Source organism: Chroicocephalus ridibundus, chromosome 6 (genome assembly GCF_963924245.1).
Source record: "Chroicocephalus ridibundus chromosome 6, bChrRid1.1, whole genome shotgun sequence".
NCBI classification, from domain to species: domain Eukaryota; kingdom Metazoa; phylum Chordata; class Aves; order Charadriiformes; family Laridae; genus Chroicocephalus; species Chroicocephalus ridibundus.
Genome location: NC_086289.1, coordinates 62,030,849 through 62,049,400, shown reverse-complemented (window position 1 = coordinate 62,049,400; position 18,552 = coordinate 62,030,849). Strand labels below are relative to the sequence as shown.

General features: G+C 40.7%; 1 protein-coding gene across 6 annotated transcripts; it reads right to left on the bottom strand.

Annotated features, from left to right (window-relative positions):
- Positions 1–369: 369 nt before the first annotated feature.
- On the bottom strand, positions 370–18,274 carry IWS1 (interacts with SUPT6H, CTD assembly factor 1). Of its 6 annotated transcripts, none has more exons than XM_063337897.1 (15): positions 18,048–18,064; positions 17,388–17,503; positions 15,136–15,190; positions 10,567–11,242; positions 9,769–9,964; positions 9,468–9,525; positions 9,023–9,123; positions 8,149–8,299; positions 6,299–6,381; positions 5,882–6,011; positions 4,640–4,757; positions 3,770–3,881; positions 3,517–3,573; positions 3,211–3,322; positions 370–775 (listed from the first exon to the last, which is right to left on the bottom strand). In XM_063337897.1, exons 4-15 carry the CDS (start codon positions 11,207–11,209, stop codon positions 644–646), a joined length of 1,893 nt encoding a protein of 630 aa, XP_063193967.1. In that variant the 5' UTR covers positions 11,210–11,242; positions 15,136–15,190; positions 17,388–17,503; positions 18,048–18,064; the 3' UTR covers positions 370–643. The 6 variants fall into 6 exon arrangements, with proteins under 6 accessions (XP_063193967.1, XP_063193968.1, XP_063193969.1 ...); XM_063337898.1 differs by lacking the exon at positions 18,048–18,064 and adding an exon at positions 15,279–15,335; XM_063337899.1 differs by lacking the exon at positions 18,048–18,064 and adding an exon at positions 15,308–15,335.
- Between the last annotated feature and the right edge of the window lie 278 nt (positions 18,275–18,552).

Below are 18,552 nucleotides of genomic sequence, written 5' to 3'. Positions count from 1 at the left end.
CGCCAATAGCAGTCGCCTTTGAAGGCTTTGCTGTTCGCACAGAGGATCAATAGAAGTGAAACGCTGCTGTCTGTCTCACGTCAACCATTTCAGCTGGGAGCTGTTGGAATTGTCGAGGTCAGTCTGCTGGTCTTCTCTTGAACTTTCTACCAGGCTTTCATGAAAAATCCTTCCAGTGGAAGATGGTCAGTATTTCTTACGAAAACCAATATATGTAGATCCCCAAAGACAGAACAACTGATTAATATAAAAAAGCACTGAATAAAGAGGAAATGGACAATTGTAAACAGAAAATTAACAATTAGCAGCTTTTCCACGTACCAGGCGGTCAGCACACACATTCTTTTAAGCAATCAACAGACAGCCCCCTGAAAAAACAGAAGATGTTTTATTGTCTAAAGTGTTGCAATACAACAAATAAGTGATCTGTACAAAGGACACAAATGAGCAAGTTTAAATACAATCAGGAGAAAGAAGTCCCCATATTCACAGTCCTCAGACAACATCTTATACCAGCACCTGAACCAACAATTTAAAGATTCACTAAAAAAACCCAAACAAGTTGTTAAAAAATTTAGATGTCTCCAAAGAGTCTATGGGTGTATTGTCTTACAGCAGAGCTCATGGGGTATTCTGTGAAGGGTCACAATGGCATCTTATTGCCCTCAATGCTGATTTTCACTGCATGGGCCGATCTGCTTTTTTTCCTGATATCTGTGAATTTCCGCATCTGTTTGTCCAGTCGACTCACCCCTTTCTTAGAGGTCCCCTGGAACTTAAAAAATAAAACTAATAATTACCACCGAAAAAAAGCAGACGTCCCAGAGGTTCAAGAAAAGCAATGCATGCAAGGTTAAATCTGCAAGAGGGAGGTGATGAAGCCACTGGTTCCAGCTCATTTTGTGTGTGTGCGCGCGTGCGTGTGTGCGTGCGCACGTTGTCTCCCCACAAAGCGGATAAAATGGTTCCCCCAGTATCAGCATCGCATATGTGGAGGTAGTCGTGCTCACAACCACCACACAGGAAAGCTTTCACCTTACAAGGGTTAATGACAGTGTTAGCTGTTGACGTGCTGGCTGACTATACAGTCTGGAATAGTTTTGTTTCTATATTGGCTGGAGTTTAGTGTCAGAAATATCCTGCGCTATGGCGTCACACGTACAGGCTTCCTCTGGGGGAAGAGTTTTGGATACAAATACACAGTAATTGAGGTGGATTGAGTTGACAGATCAATTCCAAACTGCTATTTATTTTAAAGGTCACCCATTAGTACTTACAAAGCAAGAGACAGGAGGGGTGAGGGGGCAGCAAAAGAAATGCACAGGCTGACCATACAAGTTATTAGAGGATGTACTGCATTTCATCTCTGTATTTTAACTGCAAATTAAAAACTGAGATGACACGACAGTTATTTTGCACAGATAAAATACAGTGATACTGTAAAGAAACGCCACTGAAGACAAATAGCAAGGACCTTCCAATCCATAGCCATTGCTTCCCAGATAGCAATTTCCCCTAAGCAGACCACAGAAACAATAAATGATGGAAACTTCATGCCTTTAAAGTCTGGGAGAAACAGGGATCTCCAGAACATGCTACTTAATATCTGACAAAAAAACATCTTTCAGAAACCGAACCTCTTGTTCCCATCACTGAGGAAGGTGCTCCTGTCACACTGATTTTAAATGAACTTTATTCATAAAACTATTCACTAGTCATTGAAATTATATCTGGAATTTCACAGTGATTTTTAAAAAAATATTTTTTTTTTAACAAATAAATATGAAGCTTAAACTAAAGAGTTATCTACCATTTGTGCTAGCCTCTTCCTGTCACTGTTCATTTGTGGCAGCCCTGCTCGTGGAACTGAAATACAGGCCAGAAATTGTGAAAACATTTCCCACGCTGATGCATGTCTGATTGATCTCCCTCCACCCTGCATTCACAGCCGGGGATCCTTCTGTCCCTGGTCTGCAGAGGTCTCATTCTCTGCCTCCTGTCAATCCCCCCGTTAAGTCTCACATCACTCAACTTCTTGAAAATGTAGGTGTGAAAAATACCTTACTTTGTACCAGTAAAACATCAGCCACAGAGGTCAGCATACAGTGACATGAGGTCCTGCACTAAGGGCTGAGAACTCCTGCGTGTCAGTTCAGGTTAATCTGGAGAACCCCAGTATGCTGGAACAGCATTCAAAACCATAGGTGGTGCAAAGCTGTTTTTGAGTACAGGTACTTTCATTTAATACCTGTCATTTGGGTACCCTGAAGCTGTCGAGGCAGGTATCATGGCAGATGTTATGTGCTACAGCCTATTTTCTCCTGTACACGTTCCCTTTTAGGTCACAGTACAGACATCAGAGAATACGAGGAGGGTTTTCCAAGTTTAAGTTAGGGTGTACACACTCCTTTCCTGTTTGTGCAAACTGCCGACAGCTGAAGCACATGCACTGTTCACACCTCCCTCGAGGGATACCTCTCAAACTTGGGGAAGGTAGAATGTCATGGCTACAGGGGCATCCTGTTGCCTTCAATGCTGAACTTGATGGCCCGATGCACTTTGCTGAGTCGTTTCTGTTCAGCAAACCGTCTCTTGTGTTTTTCCAAGCGACTAATACCTCTCTTAATAGTCCCGGGCTAGAAACAATATCTCAATTAATGCACAGAAGGAGAGATAACAGCAGAAAGCACAGTAATTATTACTACTTCCATTTACATGTGTTCTACCATGTACTCTGCTTTTAAGTAAACTGTACAAGGTAGACAGATGAACCAAATAAAGCAAGGCAGAGGCCTCTACTGAAACTGTTAATGTTTACCAAAACCTTGACGTTTTCCAAAACTGGAATATTATCAGAAGAACATGATACAAAAACTGGGAGAGGTGTAAAAATAGCAGTGACATATTGTATCGCAGAGCTTTAGTTCTAAATGCTCTAACATAAGAGGCCTGTAATCAGATTCTTACCCTAGAGAGAAACTCTAGAATAGAGTTAACATAAAAATCTCTTTTTGGTAAAAGAAACAATACCTGAATTAAAGTATTTGATGAGCTCAAAACAGCCCACTCAACAACAGAACTTAATGTCTACTCAAATTAGAAGAGACACTTAGAAGAACCACCATATTGTACAGTAATGACAGCAGTAAGGTGACAGATTCCCAGGCTTAAGGCAGAGTCACTAAGCCATCCCCACGCCACCGTGCTTACCCTGGAGGACTCCATCTCCACATTCCACTTGGGCCTGACCACATAGTCCTTGTTGGAGGGCATTGGCACCCTCGCACGGGCACAGAACCCAGGGTCTCCAGGTCTAAGAGCCCTGCAGAAAAAAAGATACAATTGTTAAGAGATAAATCTTATACAGAAAGAAGTACAAGCAATATAGCATGTTCTGCTTCTGAAACACACTGCATAACCGTTGCCTCTAAAATCTCCAAAACCCCTGCAATATTGTTAGTACCACTAAAATACTTTTCTCTAATAAAAATTTAAAAAAAAAGAAATCCAACCTACTTTTCCTCTCCAGTTAACACTTTCTCCAGGTCCCTGCGGGGAGTCTGACCACCAGAGCTGCAAGAAAAATAAAATTTTATAGGCGCAGAGAAAGACTGTACTTTTAAAAGACAGTCAAGTGTGGCAAAAGGGAAGACAGAGGTCATAACTTAGTAACCTTTTATTGCCCTTAATATTTACACACCACTTTGTTTTTCCTTGCTGGAGTCTTAGAAAGACAGAAGGATTTCATGCTTTTGCCTGCTACTCCTACCTGCTTAATCTCCTTCGTTGAGGCATCTGTTCCAAATCTCTCTGTTCCCTCTCTTCTCTTGTCATACCTTTGTAGTTTGAGGTAAGGCCAAAGATGGGTCGAGACCATTCATCTATTAAAAATAAATAAATAAATATTGGTTAATGGAACACTAGGCCTCTGAAGTTCATCTCCAAACCATTCTGGTGACCAAATACAGCTTTCAAAGTTTATGGCAAGTACTTATGCTTCCTTTCAACACAACAAATTATTGTTGAGCTCTTAATATTTCAGCAAAATCCAGCCTTATGGATAGCAAGAAAGAGTTTTCATTCAGAAAGTCTCTTTAGTGCTGTTGCCTGCTCTTTCAGAATCGCTCTCAGGTCTTAGAACACTTAGTCTCAGAACTCCTGCATACTATATTTTAGAAATATGCAAAATAGTTCCTAAAGAACCAAACAAGTTTATAATCAGTTTGCAGTCATTAAGGATGGAATGCACTACACATAAGACTACAGCTGTCTAAGAAGTAAACTTTCGGTCATCCAAGATCTCTCTAAAGTACATGGAACAGTCCTCTGGTAGCACCTTCCTGACTTTGTAGCATATACATGAGGCCTGGGAAACTAGACAAGAAAGAATCTGGGCAAAATAAATGCCATCCTCTGGTTTAGAACAAGAATGGAAGAAACAAGAAAACATGCATGCAGAAGTTAATGTAACAGCAATTGTTAAGAGCACTACGAAGTGAAGAAACAGGTCAGTGAGATTCTTGCTTTGCAGAATTAATTCTACTACAGACAATAGCAAAAAACACCCAACAGAAAGACTGATGCAAATTAAATTTTCAGTGAAATCTCACTGACATAAGGCAAAGGCCAGTTTACATACTGATTAGCTTCCCTGCCATATCCTTGTTAGGTCTCGACTCTTTGGGGTGCTTGTAGAGGTACATCACAGCTCGTCCAATGCCACTGTGCTTCAGGGTCTCTTGGCTCACACTGGGCAGCTGCGGGATAAAGGAAAAGTCAAAATAGCAAGAAATGGCGTCTGAACGTTAATGGTGTTAACTTTGCAAGAAGACAAAAACACACCTTCACAATAAGCTTGAAAAAAATTTGTATTTTTCATTGTCCCACTAGGAACTGGCTAAAGTATCAAGCATCAAAAACTAGAAACTTGCAAATAATAATATAAGCAAATGCTCTTTTGCTTATATTACCCAAGAACCAAGTTACTGCCTTCAAAACATTCCCTTTATAAAGATAAAAACTTGAATGCCACGTAAGTAATCAGCTTAGCTACAAACATTAAAAGTCTACACTGAGCATGACGAGCTTCCTGGTGCACTGCACACTTCAATAGTCCAGAAAAAAGACAGGACCACCAGAGAGCAAAACCCAGGGATAAACAGCAAGTGACTCTGCACTAAACCAACAAACAGCTCGTCCAACAGGGAACTGCACACTTTGCATATCAACAGGCAGGCGAGGCCAAATAATCTAAATTCAGGCAGGCCTCTTGCAAATTCTCACCAAGAAATACGTCTAGAGCTTCAATCAAATAAAGCCAGATAGCAGTGCTGCAAGAAAAACTGCACTTCTACTTCACTATCAGGACTATGCCACGCTTATTTTATGAATGCAGCAAAGACAAAGTGATCAATCACAGTGTATGAGCCACTGAGAACAAGAGACAGTGACTAAACAGCTTCAAATTATCAAGAATCTAGAAATGACATAGCACATAACTCCCTAAGAGAGGGTAGAGAACTTCATGTGCGTAGTTCACCTGAGACTCTCAGAAACGTCTTCTGGCGCGCTCTTAGCAAAGCTATTCACTTTGTCAAGAACATGGGCAAAATTTTTATAACAACAATTGAGTGCCTGAAGTTCCCTAGCCAAATTTTGTTCAGCTAAACAGCACATCAATAACATAAGAAAGACTCATTAAAACAACACCGCCTTTAAAACAAACACATCCATTTTGCAGTTTGCTTCCTTCTGTATTTCACTGCATGATCCATTGGTAGCAGCCTACAGTACTTTTATCACCAAACATTTCCCTAAAGCATGTGCTGCTAAAACCATGGAGAAAACACAAATCAAACGTGGTTAAGTATCAGTTTCAAACCTCTTGCAGGATCTTCAGAAGCTCCTCTCGTATCTTTAGTGCTGGCAGACTTCGGTCTGGAAGAGGAGAAAGCCACTCTTTGATGGCAGACATAACACCGCTATCGATGAAAGTTTCTTTGAGGTCCTGCCTAGAAAGTTTAAAGTAAAGAGAAGCCACAAAATTATATAATACATCAAAATCTTAAAGTGTGATGTTCCTTTAGCACAATAATGCGTTTGAATTTGTTTCATGTAAATTAACAGGTAGAATTGGGTAGAATTTTAGGTTTTTGGGGCCACATAGCTCTAGCATTTACTTGGAAGAAATAAAAGTGTTTCCCTGCATACTCAGCACCACTGTAATGTCACCCTATAAAATCTACCAAATTCTTAATATTGCCCAAGATCATAATTAACTGGGAGAATGACAACTCACTTTTTAAGATGCATAACTACAGTTGGTAGCAAAGTTAATTTCTTTAATGCTGGTTTCTTTTGTGTATTCAGCTGTCGATCCTCCTGTGGGGAGTTGAAAAAGTGCAAGTTAATCAAAAGAAATCAGCAACTCTCATCCCTTACGACACTTACAGGAAAAAGTCTATTAAACAAGAAGGGCAACTTTGGCAGGATTACCCTAACTTTGTACCCTGCTCCATCTTCTTACAGCCCCAAAACACATTATATGGTCATAGAATAGGTTGGAAGGGACCTTTAAAGTCCATCTAGTCCAACCCCCCTGCAATGAGCAGGGACATCTTCAACTAGATCAGAGCCCTGTCCAACCTGGCCTTGAATGGATCAGGCATCTACCACCTCTCTGGCAACCTGTTCATCAACCTGACGAATTCCCTTAAAAGAGGGTTCCCCCACGTTAGTCAACGTTTTCCTTAAAAGCATCATATTAGGAGATTCCCCCCAAAATAACATGTTTTTCTACTTCATAGCTAACCTAGAAACTTTGTTAGTAAAATCTCACCCAAACAACAGAAAAATAGCTCACCAAAACAACAAAAAATGAGAATACGCCTATTAATTTCAGCTAAGAATGTAACGGGATAACCTTGAGCTTTAGGATGAAGTAACGTAAGAGCATGTAAATGTGCATCATGTACTAAAACAAAGTCTGGGTTTCAAAGGCACTATCATCCACAGCCATAATGCCACGGCTGTGGTAATTCCTTTCCACTTGTCTTAATCCACTGAGGGCTCTTTCTGCACAATGCTTTATTTTTCACTGCAAGGGAGGAGATTCTCTAAATGCCCCTCTGCCCCTCTTCATGCCCCAGAATGGTTTGACACGCACATGCTAGAGAACTGAAGCCACTGCAGTACCAGAGCTCAGCTCTTCCTTCTCTCCAGTATTTCAAACTTTATGGCTTCATTTGAAACATTTGGCAATCATCTCAAAAAACAGGAAAGTCTCAAGACAGAACTTCACAGGCAGAACTTCTCATAATTCTGTTGCTCTACCATAACCTACACCGAAGTATTGGCATTCAAACACTTTAGAAAAGGGTTCTTCTCAGGAACAAACACATATGCTAGTAGTTATATGATGAAATTAAAACATAGTCCCTTTCAGTGTTTCACATACTTCTTTACATATATTATAGAACACATATTTAGCCCTTTTTTACAGGGCAGCTGATCTCAGCTCATCAAGGTTTACCAAGTCAACTAATTTTAATCTTTAAAATGAATAAATATTTTCTCCAAATTTTAATGGAAGAAATATTTTTAATTCAGAATAGCAAAATAACATTTAATCAGTAATTTGGATACTGGAAGCTTTTAGAATCATAGAATCTTAGAATGGTTTGGGTTGGAAGGGACTTTAGAGACCACCCAGTCCCACCCCCCTGCCCTGGGTAGGGACACCTCCCACCAGCCCAGGCTGCTCCAAGCCCCGTCCAACCTGGCCTTGAACACCTCCAGGGATGGGGCAGCCACAGCTGCTCTGGGCAACCTGGGCCACAGGCCCACCACCCGCACAGCAAAGAGTTTCTTCCTCACATCCAATCTAAATCTCCCCTCTTTCAGCTTAAAACCATTTCTTCTCGTCCTATTGCTCTACTCCCTGATAGAGTCCCTCCCCATCTTTCCCGTAGGCCCCCTTTAGGTACTGGAAGTCTGCTATAAGGTCTCCCCAGAGCCTCCTCTTCTCCAGTGTACACTTTTCATAGTGTACAGATTACTCCTCCTGAGTACCAGTCAGATTTCTGTATTTTGCTGATCACAAGATTCTCCCATGGAATGGAACTAGGCTGTGGACCCCGGAAAACTCACCTCAGCAGCTTCGTTCATCTTCACAATCATAGCACTGACCACATCATCTGCATCACTAATGAAAGTTCCACCATCACGGTTTCGTCTACGCTTGCCACTCATACTCTTCTTTCGTTGCAGCATCATGTCAAAATCTGACATGAAGTCCATGCTGAAATGCAAGAAGAGAGTTTGCTGAAGGTCAAAACAGGGTCGAGCTTACTGTCTTTGTAGGAAATAATTTTGTATTTCTGTAGCATAACCTTTCAAAAATTCTCCAATAAATCCACAAGCATTATGTCTCAATGTCCCTCTAAAATAATTAGTTACCCTTGATATACAAACCAGGAAATTAGCAAAGGGCTTCGGTGTCTCTGAGATGCCCTCTGAAATCTACAAGATCTTGCAGAATCACCTAACAACATGCACACACATAATATCCAGAGTTTAAAATGTGCTAAAGCTGTCACTGATGCTGGCAAGGATTTAGCTTGCCTGTACCTGCAGTAACACTGCTCTGACGCTACAGGAGTGGACAGAAAGGAAAGATGAAACATCCTGATGGAAAGTCACCAGCAGAGAAACACACCTGTGACTCCAATCCTGAACTGCTAAAAGCAGAGTTAGATGTTTGTTTGCTTAGACATCAGTTTCCCTCAGGTTTTGATGAAATACTGTTCTTTGAAGCAGCATAAGTAATCTGATACAGACTGACAAGTGACTGAACTCTAAAAGCTGAGAGGACCTTCTGTCGCAGTTTATGAGAACAAAATTTCTGAAGAAACACAGTCCTATGCCTTTCTAAACCAAGAAGTCTATGCAGTCTCTGGAGGAGCCCTTTCACTAAAATCTTCCATTTGCTATTGCCAAAGGAGTACGTAACATATGGACTTACTGCTTCCCTCTTTTGATATTATCATCAGAGTCCGATTCATCTGCTGTCTCCTTCATGTCCGCATCACCCTTCTCTTCCTCCAAATCTTCCTGGTTAAAACCCTGATGGGTAAAGACAGTGGAAATCAGTGCATGGACTAAGATTAACCATCTACTCAGGCACCTGACACTTGAAAAGCTTTAGGTAAATCTGCAGAGGATCTAGAAGAAAGAGGAACAAAGGCTTCCTAATTCCACTTGTGACTTTCACACCAGTAACTCTGCCAACAGAAGAGCTGTACATATTATTTAATCCAACAACTACGTCAGAGAGCCCAGCAAACACAAAGCTTCCCTCCAGCTACAGCATATCCTTGAATGAGTTCCAACCCAGAGTCATTCTGGAGTACCTCCCCATGAAGATCAGATCTAGCAAGTAAACAAGAGACATCCACAAGAACACTTACTGTAAATTCCTCCTCTTCTTCATCACCAGATTCTCCAAATATATCTGCAATCAGGTTCCTGTGAAGGCAACAGTAACATTTATCTATTTAGACTGGAACAGTGAGAAGTGCACTTTCTGCAAAAGTTCCAATGACCGTGTGGAGATCCACCTTTCATTCTGCCTCCTACTACCAACCTTCCTCTTCACACCACCACTGAAGGTGGACAATCGTTCTCTGGCTGGGATTCATCCATTTTCCGTTCACGATCAGTCTCACTATCTGCAACCCTGAAGGAATTCACATTCCCAGAAGCACTTACTCTTGTTCATTTCCAGATTCACTGTCACTGCCAAACAGATCTTTCTCTTCTTTTTTCTTCCCAGCATTCTCTTTTCTTTCTTCTTCTTCTTCCTCACTATCTGATACAATATTTTTCTTCCTTTTGTCAGACTTCTCTGAAGCAGCATCACTATCCGATTCTTCGACATCCGAAAGAATTCGTACCTTTTTTGCAGCTGCAAAGAGAAAGGAGCATTACTACATATCCTAGTAACAGAGGTGACAACTGGTACTCTCAAAAAACTATTCTCTCAAATTTGATTTTGACAAGAGGGAAGCAGACTAGCCTTCCTACACAAAATCATTGCCATTTCTTAAAAAAAAAAAATCAATTCTAAATTCTATTTTATCCAATCAGTACCTGAAGTTTCCATATATCACATCTATCCGTAAAAACTTGTAATTTCAAAACTGAATCTCACCCCCAGTATGTGAAAAAAAAAAAAAAAAACCAGGAAAAAATGACTGGAGAAATAACAACAAAGTACAGAAACGACTAACAGGAATAACCAACATGACAACAGATGCCAGTATAAAGCAAGATCACTGCAATCTTCTCTTTTACTTCTGTTAGACCTACTTATTACTCGGAAGTATTAGATTCACACGGAAATGCAGTTAGAACAATAGCTTCCAAAACGCAGTTGTCCTCTAAAACCAAATTTGCTTTATGGTTTCGTATTTATCTTAGATGCTTTCTTCACATAAAAACAGTGATTTAACTCTAACGCTACTGCTTGTAACATCACATTTTTATTTTCACACTATAGTTCCTTACGTGTTTTCTCACTGTCATCCTCACTGTCGGACAGGATAGCTGTTTTCCTTTTCACTGTCTTCTCCTCCTCTTTCTCTTCTTCATCACTGTCTGCTATTTTTCGTCTCTTAGGAGCTTCCTCTTCACTGTCAGAGCCCTGGAATCCTTCCCTTACATGTTCATTATCTGAATGATGAGAATCATTCTGCACTTCCTCCTTCCTGTCCTCGCCATCACTGTCCTCGGACTCTATTTCTTGTTTGTGTCTGGTAACATCCTCGCTTTCCGAGTCACTGGCCGGCTGCTTGCGGAGTTCCTCACTCTCCGAGTCGCTGGCTGGCTGCTTGTGGAGCTCCTCACTCTCCGAGTCGCTGGCCGGCTGCTTGTGTGATTCCTCATTTTCAAAATCACTACTGTGATCCCTGTGGGGTTCTCCATTTTCAGAGTCACTTGCTCGATGATTTAAGGCATCTTCATTTTCAGAGTCACTTAAATGCCGATTTGGATGGTCCTCAGTATCAGAATCACTGTCTTTCCCTCCATGAGCTGCTTCATTGTCTGAATCACTTACATTGTGATTTGGAGGCTCCTCATTTTCTGAGTCACTGTCCTTCTGCCTTGGGATATCTTCATTTTCAGAGTCTGTCATATGAGACTCTCCCATTTGCCCATCATCTTCTCCATCACTGTGTTCATTCTGAAAGAGAAAAACAATCTCAGGCGACTAACCAAAAAAACCCTTAAAAAGTAAACAAAAACGTTCTGAATTTTTGCTTGTCCTTCCTCCAATTTGATTACCCAAGGTACTGCAAACTGAAATACTCTCTATACAGAAATAATTATTAGACAATTTGCATTAACGGACTATCAAATACTTCAGATCAAGAAAGATATTAAGAGATCAATGGAAGTCGGTCCAGCCTGCAGGTCAATCATATTTTGGAAATGGTAACAGAATTTAAAAATCACTCAAACATGTCTAAGAAGGGTCCATTTCCTCAAGGGTAAATGCTTAGTGCTTTTTTTTTTTTTAAAAAAAAAGTCAGGTCTTCAAAGGGTTTAGTCCAAATCCCCAGTAGTAAGGCAAGAAACAGTATCTCACACTTGTAGCTTTCTTTTTCTTGAGATCTCAGAGCAATGTTTTTTTGTATGAAATACATTTTACTGAAACTGTACTTGCATTACTTTCCAAGTGAAGCTCAAAAGAGCTCGTGCCCTTTCCTGCTTTGCCAGGGAAACATTTAAGAACACATCAAGACCAAAAGCCTACCAAAAAACAGGAACAAAGTTTTAGTCAGAGCTTTCAGAGTATTATTGTTAACAAGTTTTATGTTTCAGTGTGTAAGACACTAAGAACAGATTCATTGCTTCTCTCCCTTAAGCTGATAGCTCCCATGCCTACCCAGACACCTAAGATAACCTACACGCAAATACAGCAATCTCCTTAAAGCTTTAGAATTGAAACACAATCCTTTATATATCTTTTTCTACATGGCAAAAAATACTCACTTCCATTTTTGGAAAAACCTTTCACAAGCCACCTGCCAATATCATTACTGACAACATCTTGTTTTATCTCTCCTACAACATCAAATTTCTAGTTGGAAAGAAAAATCTCAATTGCATTTGCCGAGAAAACAAAATGAGACTCTTGAACACTCATTTCATTAACTCAGTACACCTCTCAGTCACTGTCACATAATCCCGTTTTCAACTGAAAAGAAGCTTCTTTTCTACATACTCAACTCTTCAGCCAGGCTTTCCTCAAGGGTCATTTTGTCTCAGCTATAGACTCCCTCCACTAGCATATTTGCAAACTGAGTATTTATTATCCTAGGAGATACTTTAAGACCTATATATCCTGGAGCTTCCATATCTTTTTTTTTTTGTCAGCAATTTAATTTCCTTGGAAAGACAAACTTTCTAGCTATTTTTATATTCTACAGTCATTCTACTCCCACATTCAGAGCCATAAAAAATAATGCAGGTCTATCTATCCAATACCTACAACAAACAATACTATTAATATTTAGAATGCATTATTAAGAAGGAATTTTAAATAAAATTAATTTTAATTGCTTTTAGGAACTACTCCCTCCAGAATTATACTAGATGGTAAATAACACTGCTTTTTAAGATTTTGGACCTTATACATTAATTCCCTTGGCTAGCACTTGATAAAATACTCATTTCTAAATTACTGCAGAATCACTAACAGAAAGTTACTGCACAATGGAAAAAAATTAGGACTAGATAATTTTAAAACACGCACCTCAAATACTACTTTGTTATTTCCATATTACTTAATGCTAACTAAAAAAGAGCTGCTGTGGTAATCAGAGTGAGTAGTTTTCTCTCTACTGCTGGTCCCTGTCTCTACAGTGATGCTAGTCTTCTGAATCATGCCGATGGCGTTCCTCAGCATTTCTCAGTTCTCCTCACAGAAAGGAAACATGGTTCTGTTAAAACTTGAATTTGGAATTTTAAAGAATTAAACATGAAGATCAAGGAGTTACAAAACTGAGGATGCACAGCTCAGGAAGACCATGCACACTCAACTGCTTTCAGCTTGTTATGGGATTTTATTTACTACATTTTTTCTTACAAAAAAATTAATTACATTGCCCTCCCCCGCGCAGCATCTCCCAAATAAACTAACAACACGTATGTGTGATGTATTTTTTCTGACTGTATTATTTAAGATTAAAGAAAACTACAGCCGCAGGCAGAACAGGAAACACAGATTTTACAGCAGTGTTACAGCTAAGGTCATTGAAATGTAGAGGTCTACACTCAAATTGATGTTTACAACAACAGAAATTCTTTAATCCCTGTTTTCCTACCATATAATTTTTGATTTGTTTGTCTGTCTTCTTTTGATTTCAGATGGCTAATGCTGGATAGGTACTAATAATTATGCCAGCAGTAGTAAGGGATTTTGCTAAACAAAACCAAGGAAAACAATACAAATACTCCTGTTTAAACTATTAGGCTCATCACCTTCCAGACTGCCAGCCTAGAAAGTCTTTGGTGAATAAGTAAACAAAATTAAAAACCCGACTGGAATACATAATGATTCTTCCATGTTTCTAAGGTCAGGAGTGTGGCTGCAGGTTATTTATCTACCTATTCAGAATACATTACTAAATTACAAGGAACCTCCTCTGCAAAATATGTGGTAAAAAGTCATTACAATTACACAGCATTACTACCAAAGTGCTTTACAATATATTGAATGTTACTGCAAACTGACAATCACTCTTGAGAACAAAGATGTTTGGGGAGTGAGAGCAGACATGCATCCTAATTAGCTCACACTGTGATTATACAGTGCTCTGCACCAGAGAATGACAGTGGTTACAGCAGCTGAACTCTACTGCGATATAATCACCTGCAGAAGAACCACTTCAATGACACAGGTGCCCCTACACAGACTAGGCAGACAGGCACCAACTACTCTAGTCCTGAGGCTGGAAAGCTCAACTGGAGATAACCCAAAAAGCACACAGTTATATCCGTCAAGCCAGTAAACCCAGCAGAGAGATGACACACAACACCTCAGACTCAGCACATGAGCAGAACTGAGCGTCTTCCAACGCAGAGCTGAGACAGAGCCTACCAGAACAGACAGGCCCCGTCCACAGCCATCAGTGAGAAGGTCTTCTGAACGCAATTAATGAATCTGTGAATGTTTTGGAATATGCTTGATACTAAAAGTGCACGCAACTTCATAGTAAGATGACTGAACCCTGTAGGATAGTCTCCCCTTCACCCCTCTTTTTTTTTTTTTTTTTTTTTTTTAACTAGTTCGTCTCTAAAAAGATGTTTTCAAAGAAATCAAGTATGCAATTTTGGAGTCTCCTGTTTTTCCTTTTCCAAATATTTACTTCAAATACAATATCAGATATCCTCAAAAACAAGTAGGTCTCAGGTACTTGCTACTGCATTTTTCTCTAATTCCTTTGCTTTCTTTTCTTCCTCCTCTTTATCTATAAACATTTTAATTGAGATGTCCTTTTTTTTTTAACTGAAAGAATTCTATAACATGAGGCTTTAGTACAGTATAAAATAAGGAATACATCAAAATCAAATTTACAGTGTTATCCTTCTACATAAAAATTTCAGTTAGCAAGTAGTTTATTGGATCAACATGCAGCCATGTTTAAGAGGTACTACTTTGGTAATTTAGGAAGTTGAACAAAATCGACCCATCCACTACAATCTCATGAGTGACAACTGTTAAACTGAGGCATCATAACCATCATAGGCAGATCAGCAAGTTTCTCTTTTTTCAGAAATGTAAGATATTTGTATACATTTGTTAACAGTCACAGTCAAACCATAACTTAATTCATGAAGACAGCAGCGACTTGGTGAAAGTGTAAGAATCTAAGATTTCCATGAGAGCCTGGCTTTTACAAACACTGTAAACGTGATTCCATGTTCATTACTGTACTAAAACTATGTGTTATCTAATTCTATTTGTCTAAAGCAGAATTGGTAAGGACATCAAGGAGAACATTTATAGATAAAGTGGGATTGGGGGAAGGAAAGCCAGAAAAGAATTGTGGAAAAGAAAAACCCACATACCTGAGACCTACATAAGTAATTCCTCAGGATTCCCTTTTTCTTTAAAGTTAAGAACCTGAAAAAAAAGTTTGAAAGTTTAAAACTTCAGTTCTTTACATTTGCGTTCTAATTTAGAGACGAAACAGTAATTAAATAGACTTAACTGATCAGGCTGTCTCAAAGGTTTTATTACCTTTGAGTGTCATTCCTCCCACATATTCCTAAAGATAAAGGAAATAAGAGGATGAGAAAATATTTTGGGTAAATAATATGATAAATCACTGAAAGCTACTCCTTTCAGAGACAGCTGCTCCACATTATTGTATTTTGAATTTGATGTAGGGAAAACTAAGAATGGAAGACTTCATAAGAAAAGAAAACAAAATACTCAAATGTTTATGATTTGAACTGAATCAAATAAAGCACTGAGGCTTGAACGTTCACATTTACTACCGGACAGAAAGGTGGTTTAGTTTGGTTTTTTTTTTTTTCCTTTGGGTTTTGTTTTGTTTTTTTTAAACAAACTTTCTGAAGCATTTTATCTACAGATGAATATTCAACAGCCATCACAGAACAAAGCCCTTAAAATAATGCAAACACATGAAGAGGACCAGTTAACACTCATAATAGGTCCTAGTGCTTTCTGGTTATTTAAATCTGAAGAAGACATGCTGAAGATGTAAGTAATAGTCAACTACCTGTTCTTTAGGCCAGATTTCCAACTACTTTGCCACAGCCAGTAAAATTAAAATCCCACAGGAGGATAGAAGAGTAAGAACAAATGACTAAGTTTTCATACACAGCAGAAAAAGCTTAATATTATTGTAGCAGCAACATGACTCTCTCCATGCACTCATCACCATATTTGGTTTCTTCATTAAAACAGAAGTACTAAATCCCCATGACAGTTATTTATCCCTTGCTGAAACACATTATTTCCTCCCACACCGAACTCCTGATTATTTGCAGTAAGAATTGCTGGTTGGCACCAAAACAATTTCTTCCATTGTAAATATCATAGAATGGTTAGGGTTGGAAAGGGCCTTAAAGATCATCTACTTCCAACTCCCCTGACAACATCAACCCCTTTTAAAAAATAAGAGAATCCAAATCTGCTTTACACCCAAATTAAAGTACATGGGAAGAACTTTCGTTTTATGCAAAAATCTTCATCTGCTTTCTAACTCCGAGGGAAGCATGAATTCAATAAAGGGGTGGAGAGAAAAAAAAAGAACAAGATTGCAAGTTATACCACAGCAGAGTTGAGCTTTTTGACACATCTGCCTGCTGCAGTATATCACATTATGCATTTTAAGCAATTTTTAAAATGTATAACCACTGAAAACCCAGCGTCGATCTTTACGTAAAGTGCAACAAAATACACAGAACAGAATGAAATGGCATTGATTACAGGTTTTATGAGTATCAAGAAGTTCTCCAAAATATAACTTTGCTAGCAGAAGACATGAGTTCACGGGCCTAAACTGTTCCTTCCCAGTGAGGCCTGAGGTAATTCTATTTCAAGCCACAAAAATTCCCCCAAATTAAGATTAACTACAGAACTGACCCAGAAATCTAAAGGGAACCTTCACTTTTATCAGAATCTCTTTACAACCAAAACGGTCAATCCACAAGTTAAGTGCCTCTCCCCCAAATACAACTCTGGATCAAAGTATTACCACCCTTTTCATGATGCAAGCTTCTTGAAGCACGAACTTGTTCAGAGGAAGAAAAGATCCCATTTAGAAAGCTTAACCTGCTCCTGTTCCACATGGAGACCTACTCCTTTGCAAAGAACAAGGTGAAAACATAGCGCAAAATAGACCTGAGAGTCAACACTCACATCTGAGAGGAAAGATGGAAGAGCATTTCTTCCTTGGTAAGGAAATCTATGTTTCCATAATGTCTGGTTTTACATTACTGTGCAGAATCTGAGGTAAAATTCCAAATTCCTCGTAATCTATTCCTTACAACCCAAAAAGTTTATCTTCTGGCAATTGAGTATTACAATATTAAACACCTTCTAGTACAACACCGTGAATGCTATTATAACTATTAAGAAGAAAAGTAAGAAGTAACCTATCCTGCTTATTAGTCAAGAGATTATCTGACACACTTCCTTCTGGAAGTAAAGTTTTGTCAGACAGGACCCTGAAGAACAACTGAATAAGTACGTAAGGGTCAGTTAAAAGAATGTCTCTTTAAATAAAAAAAGAAAAAAATAACCAATTAACAGAGCAGTAATCTTTATCTAGACAAAGTCTCAGTAGTACCTCTGAATGGTGCCCTACACTTCCATTCTCAGATCCAGAATGCTGCTCATTTCCTTCATCTTCAACATCAGAACCTGAATCTCGTTCGTCTTGCACTGGAGTAGCTCCACCATCATCTGCTCCGAAGTTAAGAAAAGAAAAGTAAAACTCAGCGACATCTCCCAGTGTTTAAAAGGGCACTGACAGCAGACAGGGAGCGAACAGAGCACTCACAGAACGGGGAACCAGCCAGTGCTACAGTCGGGCTCTCTAACAGTGCACCAATACAGAGAAATGGAGGATTTCTACTGGGAATGTTCGGAACAGGAACAAACCCACCACAGACACCCCCCGAAGAGATCACAGAACTACTCACAACGTGCACACAAGCAGTGACACATACACTGATCAAAACACCGAATTAATAGTAAGGCGGCCGCTGTGCTGCGATCGCGCCAGCGGATCCGGCCTGGCCCCGCCGATGTCACCCCCGGGCCCGGCCCGGCGCACCCTCCGCGGGGCCGGGCATGACTCCGCCGTCGCTACGCGACACCACCGTGAGCCCGGAGGACCCCGGGAGCGTCCGCCGGGCGGCCCGGGCAGGACGATCCCCGCGGTGCCCACCACACTCCCTCACAGGCCCCGGCGTCCCTCCCGCCAGGGACGCTCCCACGCCGTTACCTGACTGATCCCCGCCGTAGTACTCGCTCTCCATGGCGGGCCGCCGGCCCCGCCTCCCCGCCGAGGCCCCGCGGGCTGGCGGCGAGGCGAAGCCCCCAGCACAGCAACGCTCGCCGCTAGGGCCCGCCGCTTGCCGCCACCACCACTCGCCCGCCTCGCACAGGCCCAAAATGGCGCCTCCCCTGCGAACGGCCGGCACCCGCCCCGCGCACGCGCGAACAGCGCCCGCCCCCCTCCCCCGCGCTCCGGAGGGCGGGGGCGACTCTCGCGAGGCTTCCGGGGGAGAGAGGACGTGCCGCGCGGGTGGGCGGAGCCGCCGCCGTGGCCACGCCCCCACCCAAGCTCCGCCCCTGCCGCCGGTGTAAGCGGCGCCCGGCGTGTGGCGTCGGGAGAAGGCGGGCTGTGGTGTCGGGACCCGCTGCTGCTTCCACACGGCGCCCGGGTTAACCGCAACAAGCCAGAAAGCAATTATTTAATTTTTTTCTTTCCTTGCCCTGAACATTTT

What these genes read in the sequence shown, in the direction of transcription:
- IWS1 (XM_063337894.1), bottom strand. Translation starts at nt 18,081, where the DNA reads ATGGAGAGCGAGTACTACGGCGGGGATCAGTCAG. An exon ending in CTACGGCGGGGATCAGTCAG is followed by an intron (nt 17,504 to 18,047) that starts GTAACGGCGTGG and finishes ACTTCGGAGCAG; the next exon opens with ATGATGGTGGAGCTACTCCA. An exon ending in GTAGTTATGCATCTTAAAAA is followed by an intron (nt 6,012 to 6,298) that starts GTGAGTTGTCAT and finishes TAAACTTTCTAG; the next exon opens with GCAGGACCTCAAAGAAACTT.